Consider the following 19,719-nt stretch of genomic DNA (forward strand, 5'->3'; position numbering starts at 1 on the left):
TATCTTCATCTCGGTACAGACCAATAAGTCTCCTGTGTGTCATGAGTAAGTTGCTGGAATCCATATTAAATAGAGAAGTAGTCAACCACCTCAACAGAAATAACCTTCTTAGTGATATGCCATATGGTTTCCGTTCTGCTAGATCTACAGCAGATGTGCTAACGGTAATATCTCATAGGATTAGTGAATCTCTCGACAAAGGCTTCATTTCTAGGGCAATTGCTCTTGACATAGCAAAGGCCTTCGATAAGATATGGCATAAGGGCCTACTTCACAAGATTTCCAGCTACGTTATAACTGGAAATGTTTTCTCAATTATTAAATCATTTCTCTCTGATAGGCTCATAAGAGTAGCGGTTTATGGGCAGAAACTAGAGGCCTACAGTATTTATGCTGGAGTCTCTCAGGGGTTTATCCAAATCTTTTCCTGATCTACATCAATGGTTTCCTAAAAAGAATACTTAAATCATTCGTTGACATATATGCTGATGACACGACCATCTATGACAACACATCAAAGGCCGTAAATGACAAAGTTCTCTCTGATTCTCTCCTCTTATCTTGAGCGGGTGGTACAGTGGGGGAAGAGGTGACTGGTTACTTTTAATGCATCTAAAACCAAGCTCCTATCTTTACATCATCCACGCTCTGATCCACATCTGGCATCAATTGAGATGGATGGCTCTCGTCTTGGAGAGGCTCCATGTTTTGACAAGCTCCTGGGTTAGACCTTTACTCCTGATCTGAAATGGAACACGTACATCAAGTTTGTTTCGCTGGGACAATGGTAGGATCATTCTACCGCTCCAGAAGATATCTCAATACTGGTGCAATTCTCTATCTATATAAAAGCCAAGTACGTCCAAGGATGGAATACTGCTGCCACATCTGGGTAGGAGCTGCTAAAAACAGCCTATCCTGCCTTGACGGAGTACAAAATAGACTTCGTAGCTTAGTGGGGAGATACCCTTTTCTTTTCCCTGCAATCTCTTTCTCACAGAATAGACGTTGCGAACCTGTCTTTGTTTTATAGTTATATTTATGGCAAGTGCTCTTCCGAACTCCAATCTTTGCCCCCCCCTCGCCAATCTTTAACGAAAAACACCCGTCTAGCTGAAACCACTGTCAGTAATTTTCCCACTCTTTATCTGTGCCTAAATCAAAACGTAGATTCAATGAACAAAGCTTCTTTCTTAGAAGTGCACGCCTGTGGAACTCTCTTCCGTTTGGCTGTTTCGCACCTGACTACAACTTGAATGTCTTTAAGTCCAACATAAACAAATTCCTGATGAATCTTTCCCTTAAGTAAGACCCTTCCCATTGATTACTGCACGCGCAATAACCCTTATCGCCGAGTGGTTTCCGGGCCTTGATAAGTGGTGACCTCCATGTAAAAATAAACAAAAAGAAAACTTTAATCTCAGGGATTAAAATTATACAAACCAAACACAGCACAGCCAAGATTACCATCAAAAAAGAAAAACCCGAAAGAAGAAATGGACAATGGAATGCTATTATAGAAGCAATCCTAAATATAGCTATGGAAACCATCTGAAACGAATGAAAGAGTTATAGGACAAGTCTAGTGATTACCACACAACAGAACAAAGACTATCAGACTAAAGAGAGACTAGCATTCAAAATTCGAACTAACAGAAATACAATGAAAAGTAAATGAGGAATTTGAGCATAGAGCAGCCCCTATTGGAATCGCACATGTAGAAGCCACACAAGTAGAAACACTATAGACAGAGAACCTGCGAAGACTGAAATCAACAAACGAGGGAATCGATGAAACAAAGCTAACAGAGGAAGAAGCAGATGAAATAGGAAAATAATACAGTTCATGACCTATGAAAAAAGCAAAGATCCCATCTCTAAGGAATCAAGAACAAAAGAAATTAAAAACAGGAACAGAGAAGATTAACAAGTTCCTCCCACAAATCACAACAGATAAAATCACAGACCTAAACAATTTAATTTATGCAGAAGCCAAGATGTTAAGTATGAAGTTTAAATAACAAAAACAGCCGGGGAAAGATTCATCGACAAAACTTGGATGGGAAATAAAGGTAAGAAACCCAAATAAACAAACATAAAAAAGAAGCCAAAACAATAAACAGGTAGAAAACAGTGTGGACAAAATTGAAAATTGGAAATGTGACTAGCAGGGAGAGGCTAAACAAGAAACACGAAGATCTTAACAAAAAAATAGAAGCAAAACAAGGAAGATTAAGACGATATATAAATCTGAACAATGCAAACAAAACAGGACATTTGAAAACAATGAGCGCCAATTCTACAAAAATGTGAACGGAGGAAAAACAAAAACAAAACGACAAAACCCAACAGAAACAAAACTCTATTGGAGTAAGATATAGAAAGAACGAAAGGACTACAACAGAAGTTCCGAATGGCTGAAAGACATGAAAGAAGAGTTACAACAAATAAAAGAAGGAACAGTGAATGAAATCAGCACAGAAACCATAAAGAAAATCATAGGAAAAATGGCAAACTGGAGAGCACCAGGACACGACGATATACATGCATACTAGTTCAAAATATTTGCTTCCACTGCATGAACTTTTACTCACCCCCTCCTCCAGTAATAATGTAATAGCAATGTCTCTTAATCACTTTGAGGAGTGTAATTTCTCAGTAGATATATAACATTTACATACTAACCCAGTAACATTTACTACCAAGGCGGGGTCGCAAAAATACCTGGATTAGGACCCAGGCGCGGGGTAAACCCTCTCGGTGCTGATGGACCCATAGATCTTCCCAGCTCATCCGTCTAGGAGAAGGAAAACTCTGAAGCTAAACCTAAGGGGAGGGAAGCCCATCCATTCTTGGATGACATCCTTCCTAGAGCTGGTGACTCGATCAAATTACCGGTCTGCAAACCTAAACTGCTTAAGAAGTAGATACTTAATACAAAACATTGAAAGAATAATCATAGCAGCGAGAGACATGAAAAAAAATCAACAAAACAGAAGACAGTGAAACAAATGATAAGACAAGAAAAGTGGGAAGAGAAACAGCTACACAGAAGATATATAAGGATGAAAAAAGATGAAAATAACGAAAACACATTGACATGGATGAGAAAAGGACACATAATCCGAGAAACTGAGTCCCTAATATCTACAGCACAAGACAACTCGATAAGAACCACCCACATCAAAGCAGAGATCGATAAAACACAAGAAAACAGCAAATGCAACAAAGAGACGAGACGATAAACCATATAATAAGTGAATGCAGCAAACTGACTCAAAAGGAATACAAGAGCAGACACGGCCAAGTGGGAAGGGTAGTACACTGGGAATTATGCAAACAACTGCATCTCGAACGTACAGACAAGTTGTACAAACATAAGCCGGCAACAGTACCTGAAAACGAGAATCACAAAGTCCTATGGGGCATGGACATACAAACTGATATACTCATCCAAGCAAGAAGACCGGATGTCATAATAATTAACAAGAAAGAAAAATCCTGTCAAATCGTAGACTTTGCTGTTCCAGCTGACCACACGGTGAATATCAGGAGAAACGAAGCAAATACACAGAGCTAGCCAGAGATCTGAAAGGGATATGGAAGATGGAGAAAATTAAAATGATACCTATAATAGTAGGGGCTCTAGGAACAATCCCCCAAAACTTTGAAAAAAGAATGGGAGAAATTGGAATCAAAGGAATGACTGGAAAAAATACAACGCATGACAATCATGAAAACAGCTGAAATATTAAGGAACTCCCTTGAATGTTGAAACTAACACACAGGAGCAACAAGTGCGTGCCAGACAAAATGCTGCAAAGGAAAAACATGAAACACTACATGGAACAAGAACACTGAAACCGCATATCTATAAGTTCTCTAACCACACCCTACCCCTATTCCCACATCATCGCTCTCCCAAAGAGCCAGACAAAATAATCAAATAGTTAAGCAGTAAGGAAAAACCGATGAACTGACCAGACCTCAGCCGAATGTGCGAAATGAACTGGGGCCTTGGAGAGGCGTAGTGCTACTCAAGTCTCAGCAAAAATCAATAGCTGCTACCAACGAGAAATCAATGGCAGGCAGATGTTGTGATAATGCAAACTTATTTGCAAATGTTATCGAAAGAGGTGAAGAGTACTGGAAACCTTTTTTCTTTTTTTACGTAGGCATCACCACATTATCAAGGCCAAGAGGCCACTCAAGGATAAGGGTTAAAGAGTGTACAGTAGAAATTGGACAATATAGTAATCATTAGTAATGGAAATTTGGTAAATTTGATGACTTATATGGAACGGCTCATCAAGAACTTATTTACTTTAGACTTGAACACAACCATATTGTAGTCAGCCGGAAAGCAGGAAAACGGAAGACAATTCCACAGGCGTGCAGTTCTAAGAAAGAAGCTTTGTTCATGGAATCTACGTTTAGGTTTAGGCACAGATAAAGAGTGGGGAAAATTATTGATAGTGTTTACAGCTAGACGAGTGCTTCTTGTGAAAGTTTGTCGAGGGGGGACCATAGATTAAAGCTCAGTCGAACACTTTCCATGAAAATAACGATACATCAAAGACAAACTCGCAACATCTCTTCTGTGAGATAGAGGTTGCAAGGAAGAGAAAAGGACATCTACGAGGCTACGAAGTCTATTTTGAACTCTATCAAGGCAGGACAAGTCCTTTCTAGCAGCTCCTGCCCAGATGTGGCAACAGTATTCCATCCTTGGACGTACCTGGCTCTTATATAGATAGAGAATAGCATCCGCAGTGAGATATCTACCGGATCGATAGAAAGATCCCACCATTTTTCCAGCGGCCTTGGCAACAGATTTGATGTACGTGTTCCATTTAAGATCAGGAGTAATGGTCAAGCCAAGAAGCTTGTCAAAACTTGAGGCCTCCTGAAAACGAGAGCCATTCATTTCAATTGCTGCCAGATGTGGATTAGAATGTTGATGATGTAAAGAGAGAAGCTTGGTTTTAGATGCATTAGAAGTAACCAGCCACTCCTTACCCCATTGTACTACGTGCTCAAGATCAGAGGAGAGAGAATTGGAGAGAACTTGCTCGTTTACTGTCTTAGATGTGCTACCATAAATGGTAGTGTCGTCAGCATAAATGTCTACAAATGATGTAAGGATGTGATTTGGAAGTTCATTAATGTAGATCAGGAAAAGAGTTGGGCCCAGGATAGACCCCTGAAGGACACCGGCATTAATACTGTGAGCTTCTGATTTTTGCCCCTCAACTACAACTCTTATAACCTATCAGAAAGAAATGATTTAATAATTGAGAAGATATTTCCAGCTATACCATAGCTAGAGATCTTATGAAGTAAACCTTTATGCCATACCCTATCAAAGGCCTTAGATATGTCAAGAGCAATTGCCCTAGAAAGGTTGCCTCCGTCGAGGGATTTGCTAATCCTATGAGATATAACTGTAAGCACATCTGCTGTAGATCTAGCAGAACGGAAACCATATTGAGTGTCACTAAGAAGGTTATTTTTGTTGAGATGGTTGCTTACTTTTGTATTTAACACAGATTCCAGCAACTTACTCATGACGCACAGGAGACTTATTGGCCTGTACTGAGAGGGGGGTGAGCGATCACCTGAATTCTTAAATACAGGGCATACTGATGAAATTTTCCAGGGAGATGGGAAACTATTCTCCTTAAGACAACGTTTAAACAGTTTTGTAAGTATGGGCGCTAGTTCAGGTTGAAGTTTTTTGAGTACTATAATTGGAATACCGTCAGGGCCAGTTGCTTTACTGGAATCAAGGTTTTTGATTAACTTGGCAACATCACGTACAGATATACGTATATCACATAGCGTGTTTTCTGATACAGGAGGAAATATTGGGGGTTGGCGGCCTTGATCGCAAAGGGTAGAATTAGCTGCAAAGTTCTTGACAAAGAGTTTTGCTTTGTCTGATGCTGACGAGATTACCTCAGGTCCATTGATAATAGTTGGGATGGAGCACACGCTTCTGTTCAGGATTCTGTTTGCTATTTGCCAAAACTGGTGGGAACCAAGCCGCTGTTCAGCTACTTTGGACTTAACAGATAGAGCATACAACTCTCTTGCATTCTTTATTACTTTCTTACAATGGTTGCTGGCAGTCCTGAAGGCGGCTTTAGTTTCCATACATCTATTACGTTGGAAACAGTGGAAAAAGTGATTTCTGTGCGCAATGGCAGCAGTACATTCTGGAGAGAACCATGGCTGGCTGTTAGGTTTTTGCTGAAACTTTTTCGAGGGTATGAAACGGTCAATACCTACAATTAACCATTCCGTCAGGTCTAATACTATAGAGGACACATCCTTTTTAAACATGGAATGCAGAGCTAGATCAGATATAAATGTACGGAAGCCATCCCAGTCAGGCTTAGTGTATCGATATACCTGGGAAGACTTGTTGTCACTCAGCTTCCAGTGAACACCACAGGCCATTTCAGGGAAATATCTCTGAAGACCTGTGTGAAAGCTCCCTAATAAGAAGAATCGCTATATATAAATTCCTAATCCCGTTCTGTTTCTTTGTTTGTTTGTCCACAATTTGATTAATATATATATAAAAGGTCCATTATTTTAAACTTCCTTCCTATATATATTATTATTCTTTCAGACGATCAAGAGATGACCTCATTTGCATATTAGATTGACGGAAATCGATTTATTAAATAGAACTGTGTTAGTTATTGCTTATAGTGAGAGGATTGTTTTAAGTGTTCTATTTAAGTTTATTATTTACATTTGATTTATATTGAGAACATATTTAATTTAATTTATTTTTACCAACATCGATTTTTTTCGGCGGACAATAAAACTTAAAATATGGAAATTCAATTAACTTTCTTGAAGTTATAGTTTTGGATTTTACCGTCATTGGATTATTTATCTTTCACCTTTTTCTTCACCATATTCCCCCTGCTTCACTTTTTTGTTATCAAGTAAGATCTTTGACTTGTTGTTTCATCAAATACTTTTGTATGCAAAATCCGATCCCGCATTTTGCTAATTCCTACCCTCTGATGAGAAGGAAAGTATTTCTTCGAAACTCCGCGGATTAAGGACTATCCACTTATCAAGTGTTTCCTTTTCAGAATAAATATGTTTTTAACATATATACATATATATATATATATATATATATATATATATATATATATATATATATATATATATATATATATATAGTAATTTATAAAGTATATATGGCGATTGAGCTACACTGAATATTCTGCGTTTCATCCACTGTAGGATTCGTCAGGCTTATGCTCGAATTTTGTGGTTGCTTCTTGTTTTTATATATGTTGAGGATTTCTAGTTAGCCAATCAGCTTTCTAGTATCCACCGCGCCCCCTCCTATCAGCCAATGGGCATGCATTTTATCGAACAAAGGATCTGTTTTAGAACTAGGTTAGTGGTTTAAGGTAGATCTTTCCCCTCCTTTTTATATATATATATATATATATATATATATATATATATGAATATACCTATGTGTATACACACACATGCACACATATATACATATATATATACATATATATATATACATATATATATATATGTGATCGTTTATGCATATTCATTTTTATTAATTTATTTATTTGTTTGTTTTCGATTGTTATTGTTAGTTTTAAAGCTATTTTGTATCTCTATCCTAGAGTAAGTTTTATTTTGTGAACACAGTTGTTTGCTATTTCTCGTCTACAGTTTAATAGATTTTGAGGTTCTATAAAGTACAGGATAGCAAATTTTTCATGGAGGCATAATTTACATGGGTGGTCTAAATGTCTGCGTGTGGTAGCTTGTCTCATTATTTTCCATTCGACTACCGGCGAATGTCCGCTTTCTTTGAGTTCTAAGCATTTATTCGCTAGTGTTGTTTTTATACGGTGTTTTTTATGTTTGAAGGTACTTTTGTGGTCATAGTATCGGGTTTTTAAATCTAAGGAAGTTATGCCTACGTAATATTTCTTGTTATTCGGGTTTTCTTTCGCAAATATTGTTGCTTGATAAACTACACTTTTTGTTAGACATTTATTTTGGACTGGGCAAATTGTGCGGTGTCTACAATTGTATTTATCTTGTTCGTTATTAGTGTTATTATTTATGGTATGGTTGTTCTTGTCCGGGGTTGGTTTGTCATTATTATTATTATTATTATTATTATTATTATTATTATTGTTATTATTATTATTATTATTATTATTATTATCATTATTATTATTATCATTATTATTATTATTATTATTATTATTATTATTTCTGCTAGTGTTGGTTTTATTTTTGTCATGGTGTCTACTTTTTTATTGTTTATTTTGTTGTTGTTTACATTGTTTTCATTTAGTATTTTGTTATTATGTGCTTTAATTATCATCTCTAAATTTCGCAACAACTGTAAGATAACTTCAAGGTATTTTTATTGAAGATTTTGTGTAAGGGGGTGGTTGCGGGAAAGTGTTTTTGAATAAGATCTAGAAATTTTTTGCCAAGTTTTGTTTTTAACATTTGATTGTATGGGGCCGTATACCAAATTATAATTCTTTTTCTTCTATTTTTAATTTTATTATAGTTGTTGGTGTTTTGTTGCTTATATTTGATATCGATATTTTTGTATCCACTATTTTTTAGGGCTGTTTCGTAGATATTGGTTGACCTGTTAAATGCATTTTCATCGCTTGAGTTATTACTGAGTCTACTTACGATCGAGTTAGGAATGTGTTTTATTATTGATGGTGGGTGGTTGGACTTAGGGTTTACGTAAATTGGAGTAGCGTTATCTTTTAAGTATGGTTCATATGTGTTTTTATCTAAGTTTAACGTGACGTCCAGGAAGTTTGTTATTTTTATGTTAGCTGATACGTCCGCTTTTAGGCCTAATTTTTTCATTTCTTTGTGTATGATTTTCTTAAAGTTTTCTCCCTTGACTTTGTTGGAGTTTTTTATTATTATAAATGTCGGAATTAGACCTAATTTATTTTGCCGCTTCAAAATGATTTTTCTGCCAAACAAAATCGCTAAATTTAGTGTTTATGGCAGAAAACCTCCGATTTGGTTTGGCAAAAAAATCATTTTGAAGCGGCAAAATTAATTAGGTCTAATTCCGACATTTATCTTACTCGCCCAGATAAAGAATCGGGCGTTGTTATACTTAACAAAACGGATTATATCTCCAAAATGTTACAAATTTTGGACGATAAAAATAAATTTTTCCGGTTGGGTGATTTAAGCCATGATGACACTTTTCGAATGGAAATAAAAATCCAGAAAAGATTTCTTCAACTTTATAAAAGCGGGTTTATTTCTAAGGAGATTTACGATAGAATCCGACCCATTGGCTCTCAAAAGCCTAGAATGTACGGTTTACCCAAGGTTCATAAACCTAACATTCCTTTGCGACCCATTTTATCTATGTTGGGTTCTGCACAACACGAACTTGGGAAATGGTTAGTTGATCTTCTTAAACCTGTGCTTTCTTTTTATTCGGCCCATTGTATTTCTGATTCTTTTCAATTTGTGTCTCATATACACAAATTATCTTTATCTAAGAATACCGAGTTCTTGGCTTCCTTTGACATTAATAGTCTTTTTACTAATATACCTTTGGATGAAACCATTGGTATTTGTGCTGACTATCTATATCGTGGCCCCTCAAAATCTCCACAGTTTCCTGAACGAATTTTCGTTGAACTGATGGAACTTGCCACTAAATCAGTTTCCTTCAGTTTCAACAACATTATGTACCGGCAAATTGATGGGATATCTATGGGTAGCCCTCTTGGTCCTTCGCTAGCCAACATTTTCGTTGGATTTTTGGAAAACGAATTATTTTCCAAAATTACTAAACCAACATTCTATACACGCTACGTTGATGACACTTTTGCATGCTTTCCCTCACGGAGTGAAGCTGAACAGTTTCTTCGTCTTCTTTGCAATTTGCATCCATCGTTACAATTTACTATGGAGGTCGAGGACTGTGGCTCTCTCCCATTCCTCGATGTTCATGTTTCTAAAGTTGGTTCTACGTTTGAGACCTCTGTATACAGAAAACCTACATTTAAAGGGCTCTATCTTAATTTGTTTTCCTTTGCCCCTCAGTCTAGAAAAATAAACCTCATTAACGCTCTTACACATCGTGCACTCATGATTTGTTCACCAAACCGTCTTGATGCGGAACTTGGTGAAATCACAAATATTTTTCTTAGCAATGGATATCCCAAAAATATAATAAAAAACTACTATTGAACGTAAAATTGCTACATTTAATAGTGTTAAACGTATTGGTCCATCACGTTGTCCTATTTATTTAAAATTACCATGATTAGGTCCTGTTGGCCTTCATATTGTTGAAAGGATTTCTTCTGCTACTCAACGTTGTTTTCCAGCTACTATGCTTAGAGTAGTTTACACAACTCGAACCTTTTTCTCTTCTTTTCGTAAAGATGTTTTGCCAACCATTCAAAAGAATTCTGTTGTTTATAAATTTGTTTGTCAGTGTGGAGCTGACTACGTTGGCAAGACATCCCAAAGATTGGAAATGAGAATATCCCAACACATCCCTCGGGATATTCGATTACACCAGGTTTCGAGAACATCCGGGCACTCCCAAGCTTATGAGTCCGCCATCGGTAATCACCTGATTAGTATAAATAGGTATTCTGACCAATATTCCGATGGGTGGTTTTCGGTTTTATACAGTGCTAGGTCGATATATCATCTCAATATCATTGAGGCGTTAGTCATTAATAACTCTCGACCTAGCCTGCGTAGACAAAAGATTTTGAAACATCAGTTGGAAATATTTACTGATATAAAACCACCTGAACAGTGAGAATTATATATATATATAATCTATACAATGGAAATAGGCACAAACTTTCATAAAGACTTTTCATATCTATCTGCGTACGTATACTTTGATAATTATGTTTCAGTTTGAAGAAATATGGTATAATAAAATTACGGGGTGTTCGTTCGCACCTGACCTCCATAGAATGGAAATATGTCACAAAGTTTAACAAGGTTTTTTAATATAGATCCACAGAATATTGTGATAAGTGCTTCAGTGTGAACAGGTATGGTATAATAAATTATGGGGTTTATCTATTTTATTTTTACTTTCATCATATTTTGCTTTGGTTTTGATACCCCCAAATTCAACCCAACTTTACAACCCTTCCTTTTCATAACCTATCATACTTTCATAAATCAGAGTCCATTTTCTGTAGGCTCTTTTTGAACCCAGTCAACGACGGGTGCTTTTGCTAGTATATATATATATATATATATATATATATATATATATATATATATATATATATATATATATATATATATGCCGCTCCCCATGCGGGGGTACTAAGTTAGTAAAAGGGAAAATTAATCCCAAATCGCATTTAGGTAAAAATGCAATTTCGTAAATAATTGAATTCATTTAAAACGTATCGCAAAAACAAAAACAAATAACATCTAAACAAATTGCGATACATCCAGACAGTCGATCAGGATGGACTCGCAGATAAAGGGTTTAGACTCATTATCGCAGGGTCCCGATTTCGAATCTCGCTAGATTCAGCCACTCTGATGAGTCGTAGACGACGAAACACGTGTCTGTTGATAATCATATTTTATTAACAATATATATATACATATATATATATATATATATATATATATATATATATATATATATATATAGGAAATTTATTACTGTGAGTCCAGAATGAGTTTACAAATTGTTTCAACTAGAGGAAAATCCTCAAAGAGAGGAAAAATCCAACTAGCATCATCAGAATTCATAGATGGACTCTCTCTCTCTCTCTCTCTCTCTATATATATATATATATATATATATATATATATATATATATATATATATATATATATATACAAGCAGGGCACGCAGCGTTGCTCAATCATAAAATACGCACAAACATTACATTTTCATTAATGAAGATTTCTTATTGATTATAAACAGAAATACCCTAGTTATTAGACGTAACCATAAATTCCTTGAAAAAAAAGGCAGTATAAAAAAAAACGGAAAGAAACTGAGACATGAGCATGCGAGTATTATGTTTTTTTTTTTTTTTTTTGCTAAACATTTCAGTTCTTGTAAATCAATAAATACTCGAGCTGAGATTGAAACTAAAACCTAAAAACGGAGAATCAAGTACGATAGCCATTGCACCAGCTTGACCTGACTTTGAAATATGTTTTCAAACACACTCATACTTAACATAACAAAGCAGTTTTATTTCACGACCGCAAATGCGCAGTCGTGAAACAGTTGAATATAGATAAAAAGCTACCAATTTTTCGATTCAAACTCCATGAGCAGCCCTTTAACCTTCAGGAGAATATCACTTTTACAATTGATTTTTCCAGTACTCTAACCACTGCGCCACGGGTCCTTGCAATCCTCAGTGTGGGCGACCGAAATATACATTTGCGAATTATTTAGGACCTCTATTCAGTCATGGCTGACGGCACGCTACATCCGTGCAGTAAATAAAGGGTTCCGCTCGAAATTCTGTCCAAATTCGCGAGTTCGACAGAAACATTACCGAGTTCGACAAGATACACCTGAAGAAGGTTGGAGGTTTTATCGACCGAAACTTTGTGAAAATCACACTCAAGATGAGAACAGTAGTCCGATGAATAATACATATAACCAATCCTTATCTCAAAAATTCAGAAATGAAAAAAAAAAAATTGAAAAAATAATTATGACTTTTATCGTCGGGAATTAGGTTTCAATTATAACGTCATGCTAAATTGAACACCTACTTTGTGGCTCTCTCTCGTGTGACCGGTGAATATTCTCGTTTAAAAAAGAGGTGATAGCAATTTTTTACTTTCTTTCCAACTCGATGACGACTTCAACAAATTTTCCAGTACGCTGAAAACGAATATCACAGTAATGTGCTATTATAGCGCGAAAAAACAAAAAACATGTCCAAAAATATTCAACTCAAAGAAAAAATTGAATAAAAAGTGTAAATTTATTTTAAAAAAAAAAACACGTTTTGGGGGAAGTAACGAGTAACTGGTAATTTTTTAAAGCTGAACATGTCAGTATAGACATAACATGTCCACAAGAACACAACTTGTTCGCCACAAAAAATTTTATGCGTGCATAATGTAACAAATTATTTTCCGTAAAATTTTGCAAAAGATCCATTCTTGGAGTGACCATTTTAATTTTTTAGCAAATTCTTTAAAACATAATTTTATTATTTTTTTTTTTTTTTCACAATTTCTTATAGTTGAGATTTATTCAAACGAGATGAAGTGGTTGAAATAGATAAGATAGATGAGAGAGGGGGATGGGAGAATTCCCTTCCTAACCCCTTTTGTAGACGGGAATGTTCACCGGTCACGTGAGGGAGTCACAATATTTTTCTCGGTGATGGTCACAAAGTAGGTGTTCAATTTAGTTGAATGTTATAATTCAAAACTGACCCTAAACAATGAAAGTAAAAAAAAAATTTTATCAATATTTTAAAAATCTGAATTTGAAGTTTGCAATTGATGCAATTAACGTGTTAAAAAGAAAAGGTGTAAATTGTTGAATTTAGAGGGGGTCAATTTTCCAAAGGTCCGCCCAATATTTTTCGATATTTTTATACAATATTAATATCATACATTTTCAATTATTCAGCTGTTCGATTTGTTTTTTCCGGCTATCGGAAGGAATTCCTTCTACATCTGGTACGGAGATGATATGACAGTAACTATCACTGGTTCGACGAGAAATCAAACCTTCACCTCCAATACAAGCGAAGTCTTCATTTATTTTTATTCCGAAAATGATAACAGCAACGTCAATCTTAACCTTACTTATCAAATGAGTACGTATTGTTTTTGACTTTTGAACATGCAGTTAATAAAATTGATGTATGTGGTTGAACAAAATAATGAAAACACGTTTTCAAGTTTGCATTAATTAATACGTGTTTTAAAACTATAAAAATTGTAAAAATTACAAAAATATTTGTTTCATGTTTTCAGTAAAATACGAGTCTTTCTGACGTGGTTCTAAGAATGTGTAAAGAGCATTTGAGAGGAAAAACAGTGCTTTTCTACGCCCCACTTTCCAACACTGGTCATATCTAGATAATTCTATATTATATGCTTTAAGTAATAAAGAATATGGTGTTCATTTACAGGGTGGAACGATAAAGTTGTCATCCTTAAGAAAACAACAGTACAGCATTATTTAAAATCTTTTATGGAAAAAAATCAATTCAGGTAATTTGATAATGTAGTAGAGATGACATCTAATTAATGCAGCCGCCTTCAGTCTCAATCCCCTCCCCGATACGGGTCAGGAACTATGCAAGCTTTACCAAAAGCGCCGACAGGAGCTCGACGAATACTCGGCGGATGGCGACGATCAGGCTGCTTTTGATGTTATGGGAGGTCATGTTGGTGATGTTCTCAACATAACCAAACTACGTAGTCCCGCAGGTTCAGGACAGGGAAGGAAGGGACTCAATAGGAGAATTATAAACATAGCGATGCACAGGTAGAAAGCATAAGTTGTAAAGCAGTTGTATTTAAAATCTTTTATTGACAAAAATCAATTCAGGCAATTTGGTAATGTAATAGAGCTGACATCAATTCAATATAGCAGCCTCCAGCCTCAATCACCGCTTCGATACGGGTCCGGATGTAGGAGCGTGTCTTTTTCACAATCGCTGTCGGGAGCTCTTCGAATAACCGGCGGATGACGACGATCAGGCTGGCTTTGGTGTTGTTGAAGGTCACGTTGGTGATGTTCTCGACATATGACAAAACGACGTTAGTCAGCAGGTTCAAGTCGGGCAAAGAAGAAGGGAAGTGTGTGAAGACTACAAAGTTGAAACACTCTTTCTGATGCCAATACTGGTCCCTGTGTAATAAATTGCGAACAGACGGGCTTACCTGACAAACGCTCGAGGTGTGCACTCTGCAAAGCGGGCACGTCCAAAGAAAAATGGCAAGATGGCGGCGGCCGGTTAATATTGCCAAGTAATCACGCAAAATCTCGTGTTCTCTCGCACACACGAGAGTTCAGCTTAGCATAAAAACGGGTCACTGTGAGCAAGAAGGGAGAAGGAAAAACGTAGTCAAGACAAAGACGACGCTTCTGACGACTGAGAAGAAAAAAGAAGAAAAAGAGCAAGAAGTAGAAGAGGAAGAAGAGAACGATACATGAGAAGACGAGGTGTGTGCGGTTTTGAGTAAATCGAAACAGACAGAAAAAAAAACTCTGATTACAAGCTATTTCGGCTTTGGTATGGAGAAATTTGACATCAGATTAATTCCGGAATTCGATGGCTCCCCCACTGGTCCCTCAGTGGTCGAATGGCTGGAAAAGGCTGAGCGCGTTTGCCGGTTGTGCAAGATTAAAGACCCAGCTATGGTTATCCCATTGAGACTCACTAAAGGGGCTTATGCCGTGTACCAGCAGCTAGGGGAGGATCCGACCATGGAGCAGATTACACAAGCGCTATACGGGGCATTTGGTACAGACCCTTTTGTCGCCTGGAGGCAGTTTTCCGAACGCCGACTTGGGCCGGGGGAGACAGTGGATGTCTACATGCCCGACTTGAAAAAGCTTGCCACTCCCTTCGGCGGTGCAAGTGATCGCATATTGGCATACGCCTTTTTGTCGGGACTTCCGGATGAGGCAAGTCGACTGCTGCGAGCATCGTCAAGACTCACTGAAATTTGATTGGAGGAGTTATTGGCGAGAGCACGAAACATCTTGAAAGACGATCGAGAACTAGTCTCCGAAGCTGTTGACACTCTGGACTCGCCAACGAAGGGTCTACGATGCTATACCTGTGGTGGCCCCAACCACTTCTCCAGAGACTGCAAAGATTCCATGCGCCACATGGAAGAAACGAAGGATCCCTGTACTTACTGTCGGCCAAGGCTCATTGGTGTGTTGTGGGGTCAGCGTTGTTCATATCAGCATTGGCAATGGCTCTCCGGTTGCTGTGACGGTGTTAGTGGTCGATGGGGAGCTGCTCGGATATGACCTTCTCCTTGGAATGGACGCTATCACACAGCTAGGCGGAATTACTGTGAACGGCGCCGGTGATGTGAGCTTCTCTCGACCAAACAAACAAATGTGTGCAGCAATCACTCTCGATGAGCCCGACTTCCATGCAGAATACGATAAGGGCACAAACACTTGGACAGCGTCCTGGAAATGGGCAGGCGACCAGCCACCAGTGTGATTGCGGAATCGACTTACAGAGTATCCCCCTCCTGCGTGGCTTAGGGGGCAGTACGAGGCAGAACTTCAAGTGTGGCTGGATAATGGCTGGTTAGTTCCATACCCAGAGGATGAGCTCGGGCCCCCGCGGGGGATAATTCCCCTGATGGCTGTCAGACAAGAGAACAAGCAGAAAGTTCGACCTGTTCTTGATTACCGGGAACTTAATGAATACGTTGACCCACACACGGCGGGGGCTGATGTCTGTGCTCATAAACTACGGGAGTGGCGGCGGCAGGGTGCGGAAGCAGCCATACTGGACTTGCGAAGAGCGTACTTGCAAATACGTGTTGAGAAATCGCTGTGGCCGTTCCAGACGGTGGTGATCAAAGGAACTCGCTATTGCTTGACCAGGCTAGGATTCGGCCTGAATGTAGCCCCTAACATCATGACAGCAATCATGCAGGCGATCCGGCGTCAAGATGAAGCGGTGCAACATGCGACATCGTCGTATATAGAAGACATTTTTGTCAATGAGAGCCTCCTGTCTGCCCAGGCGGTCAAAGAACACTTCGAGCACTTCGGATTGTTGTGCAAGGAGCCGGAGCGGCTACAGGACGGGACGAAAGTGCTCGGACTGCAGGTGAGCGGAAGTGCAGATGGCCTTCAATGGGGAAGGAGTGGTGAAATCCCGGAAATCCCATCTACCATCACACGTCGGAGCACGTTTTCCATTTGCGGAAAATTGGTGGGTCACTTCCCTGTGTGTGGGTGGCTCCGAGTGGCTGTAGCGGCCATAAAGCGACGGGCAACTTCTATGTCAACTGGATGGGACGATGAGGTGCATGATCCTGCCCTGCGAAGCATGCTGGTGGAAGTTGTGGCCAGAGTGACCAATGATGGCCCTGTACGGGGGAGCTGGTGCGTCGATGGGAGTGAATTTACAGTTTGGGTAGACGCCAGCTCACTTGCCCTTGGCGTTGCTCTGGCGGTCGACGGAAGGATAATAGAAGATGCCTGCTGGCTTCGGCCGGAGAATGACGCCAAGCATATAAACCTAGCTGAACTCGATGCTACACTGAAAGGAGTCAATCTAGCGCTTCAGTGGCAGGCTAGAATCCTTCACATCATCACGGATTCCACGTGTGTGCATCGGTGGATGACCAATGCCTTGAACGGAAAAGCACGTCTGACAACGAAGGCGTCGGCCGAAATGTTGATCCGGAGGCGGCTTGCTACCCTAACCGAAACCACTAAGGAATACGACTTGGTCATAGATGTGACACTGGTGCAGTCCTGTTTGAATCATGCGGATCGTCTGACCAGAGTGCCACGCCGTTGGCTAGACCTGCCAAAAGAAGTGAACGAGTCAGCACCTGTAAATTGCGCTGCAGTGGGACATAGACTCAGCCCGGAGCATATTAATGATGTCCATTGCCAAAGCGGGCACCCCGGTGTAAACCGAACGCTTTACTTCGCCAGATTGGTTGACCCCTCTGTGTCTCGGAGGGCTGTGAAATCTGTTGTGGGAAGCTGCAACACCTGCCGATCGATCGACCCAGCACCTGTCCGGTGGAAGAAGGGAATACTCAGTGTGAAGCGTAATTGGGATAGGATTGCGATGGACATAACGCACTACAACGGGAGGCATTTTTTGACGCTTATCGACTGTGGACCATCTAGGTTTTCATTGTGGCGGCTCCTTTGCCGGCAGGACGCGGCTGCCATTATCCATGAGTTGGAAGGTGTGTTCCTCGAGCGTGGCCCTCCTTCTGAGATACTCACCGACAATGGCCCCGCTTTTGTTAGTGAGCCGTTTAAACAGTTTGCAGATGGCTGGGGTGTCCATCTGCGTTTTCGGTGTGCCCATGTTCCCAGTGGAAACGGGATTATTGAGTGCAATCACAGAACTGTTAAGACAATCGCAGCGCGAAAGGGGTGTAGGGTACCTGAAGCAGTCTATTGGTACAACGTCACCCCTAAGGACGATGTTTCACCCTCCACCGCGCCAGCCAACGCGCTACATACATACCGTGTCAAGGTGAGAGGTTTGGAGAGCAGCTCACTACCCGAACCGGAGCCACCACAAAAGAACATAAAAGAGGGAGATGTCGTCTGGGTTAAAAAAAAAACCGAGGCCAGTGCACGACTCGCTACGGAACCGGTCATGTCACTGAAGTGATCAGCCCGCAGGCGGTGCGGGTTGATGGAGTACCTCGTCATATTAAAGACTTAAGATCAGTATTCCAAACGCAGCTGCCGCTTGACGAAGATAGTGAAATTGAATCCGTGACCAGCGACCCATCATTCTGGTTCATGACGGCTGCAACGCACAGCTACACTGAGAGTGGTAGCCTTCAAAGTACTGACCCTCCTGCTGATGATGAAGACCCGGACAGTGATACTGCGATGCTCAGCTTTAGGTTCCCCGACCTTCGTGTCACGGAAGACAGCGCAGACGATGATGAAGCCCCGAATCCCCCTCTCCGAAGAAGCACTCGAAGAAAAAGGCCACCGCCTCCCTGCTCTTTCTGTGATAATGAGTTCAGGGGGGAGTGTGTAATAAATTGCGAACAGACGGGCTTACCTGACAAACGCTCGAGGTGTGCACCCTACAAAGCGGGCACGTCCAAAGAAAAATGGCAAGATGGCGGCGGCCGGTTAATATTGCCAAGTAATCACGCAAAATCTCGTGTTCTCTCGCACACACGAGAGTTCAGCTTAGCATAAAAACGGGTCACTGTGAGCAAGAAGGGAGAAAGAAAAACGTAGTCAAGACAAAGACGACGCTTCTGACGACTGAGAAGAAAAAAGAAGAAAAAGGGCAAGAAGTAGAAGAGGAAGAAGAGAACGATACATGAGAAGACGAGGTGTGCGCGGTTTTGAGTAAATCGAAACAGACAGAAAAAAAAACTCTGATTACAGTAGATTTGTGGACGAGCGCCGAGTCCTGCTGCCATATCCAAGGTCTACCAGTGGTCATCTGATTGTACCAGGGGATCACCACACTCTTCAGCACATCTAGGTACACTTTGGTATTCTTTAATTCGACTTCGAAGATGTGAGGTGCAACGATATCTCACCTACTGGAACTCACATCAAAGACCAAGGGTGCTAGTAAGAATCCTGTTTTCATAACTTGGATTGGTAGAGAGAATGAGTTGTATAGTGGCGCATCTCCAATCTTGCTCGTTGAACATTGTGTCACTTTCAGACATGATAGAAGGCTACTATGGCTCTTGGAATTTGTACACAATTGGCCAATTTGTAGATGAGTTAAGGAAAAATATAACCGATGTCCACAGAATTTATTTACGACTTCACTAAATCAAGGAGCAACTAACTAAATATGTTCGTTTCTGTCATGGTTACGACATAAACGATGGTCACGTCTTCTGAATCAATGAAATGCAAGAGTTTATGTATGAAACATAGTTGCATAATGTATGTTTTTATTGAGGAAGTATAACAAACTGAAATTAATTATA

The 19,719-nt window shown here is 39.4% G+C and overlaps 1 protein-coding gene across 2 annotated transcripts in view; it reads left to right on the plus strand.

The window, feature by feature from the left end:
* The window catches only part of LOC145287716 (uncharacterized), a 640,174-nt gene that overhangs the window by 544,163 nt on the left and 76,292 nt on the right, over positions 1-19,719 (plus strand). The window contains exon 10 of one of the 2 annotated variants that reach the window (XM_080135468.1): positions 13,685-13,874. The exons of the other annotated variant lie outside the window; for it this stretch is intronic. Within the exon in view, the coding sequence (XP_079991594.1) occupies positions 13,685-13,874 (190 nt within the window). The remainder of the gene's footprint in view (positions 1-13,684; positions 13,875-19,719) is intronic. 2 annotated transcript variants of the gene reach the window in all.

The sequence above is a fragment of the Euprymna scolopes genome, chromosome 11 (genome assembly GCF_053919585.1).
Source record: "Euprymna scolopes isolate OS-2025 chromosome 11, ASM5391958v1, whole genome shotgun sequence".
Classification (NCBI taxonomy): Eukaryota; Metazoa; Mollusca; class Cephalopoda; order Sepiida; family Sepiolidae; genus Euprymna; species Euprymna scolopes.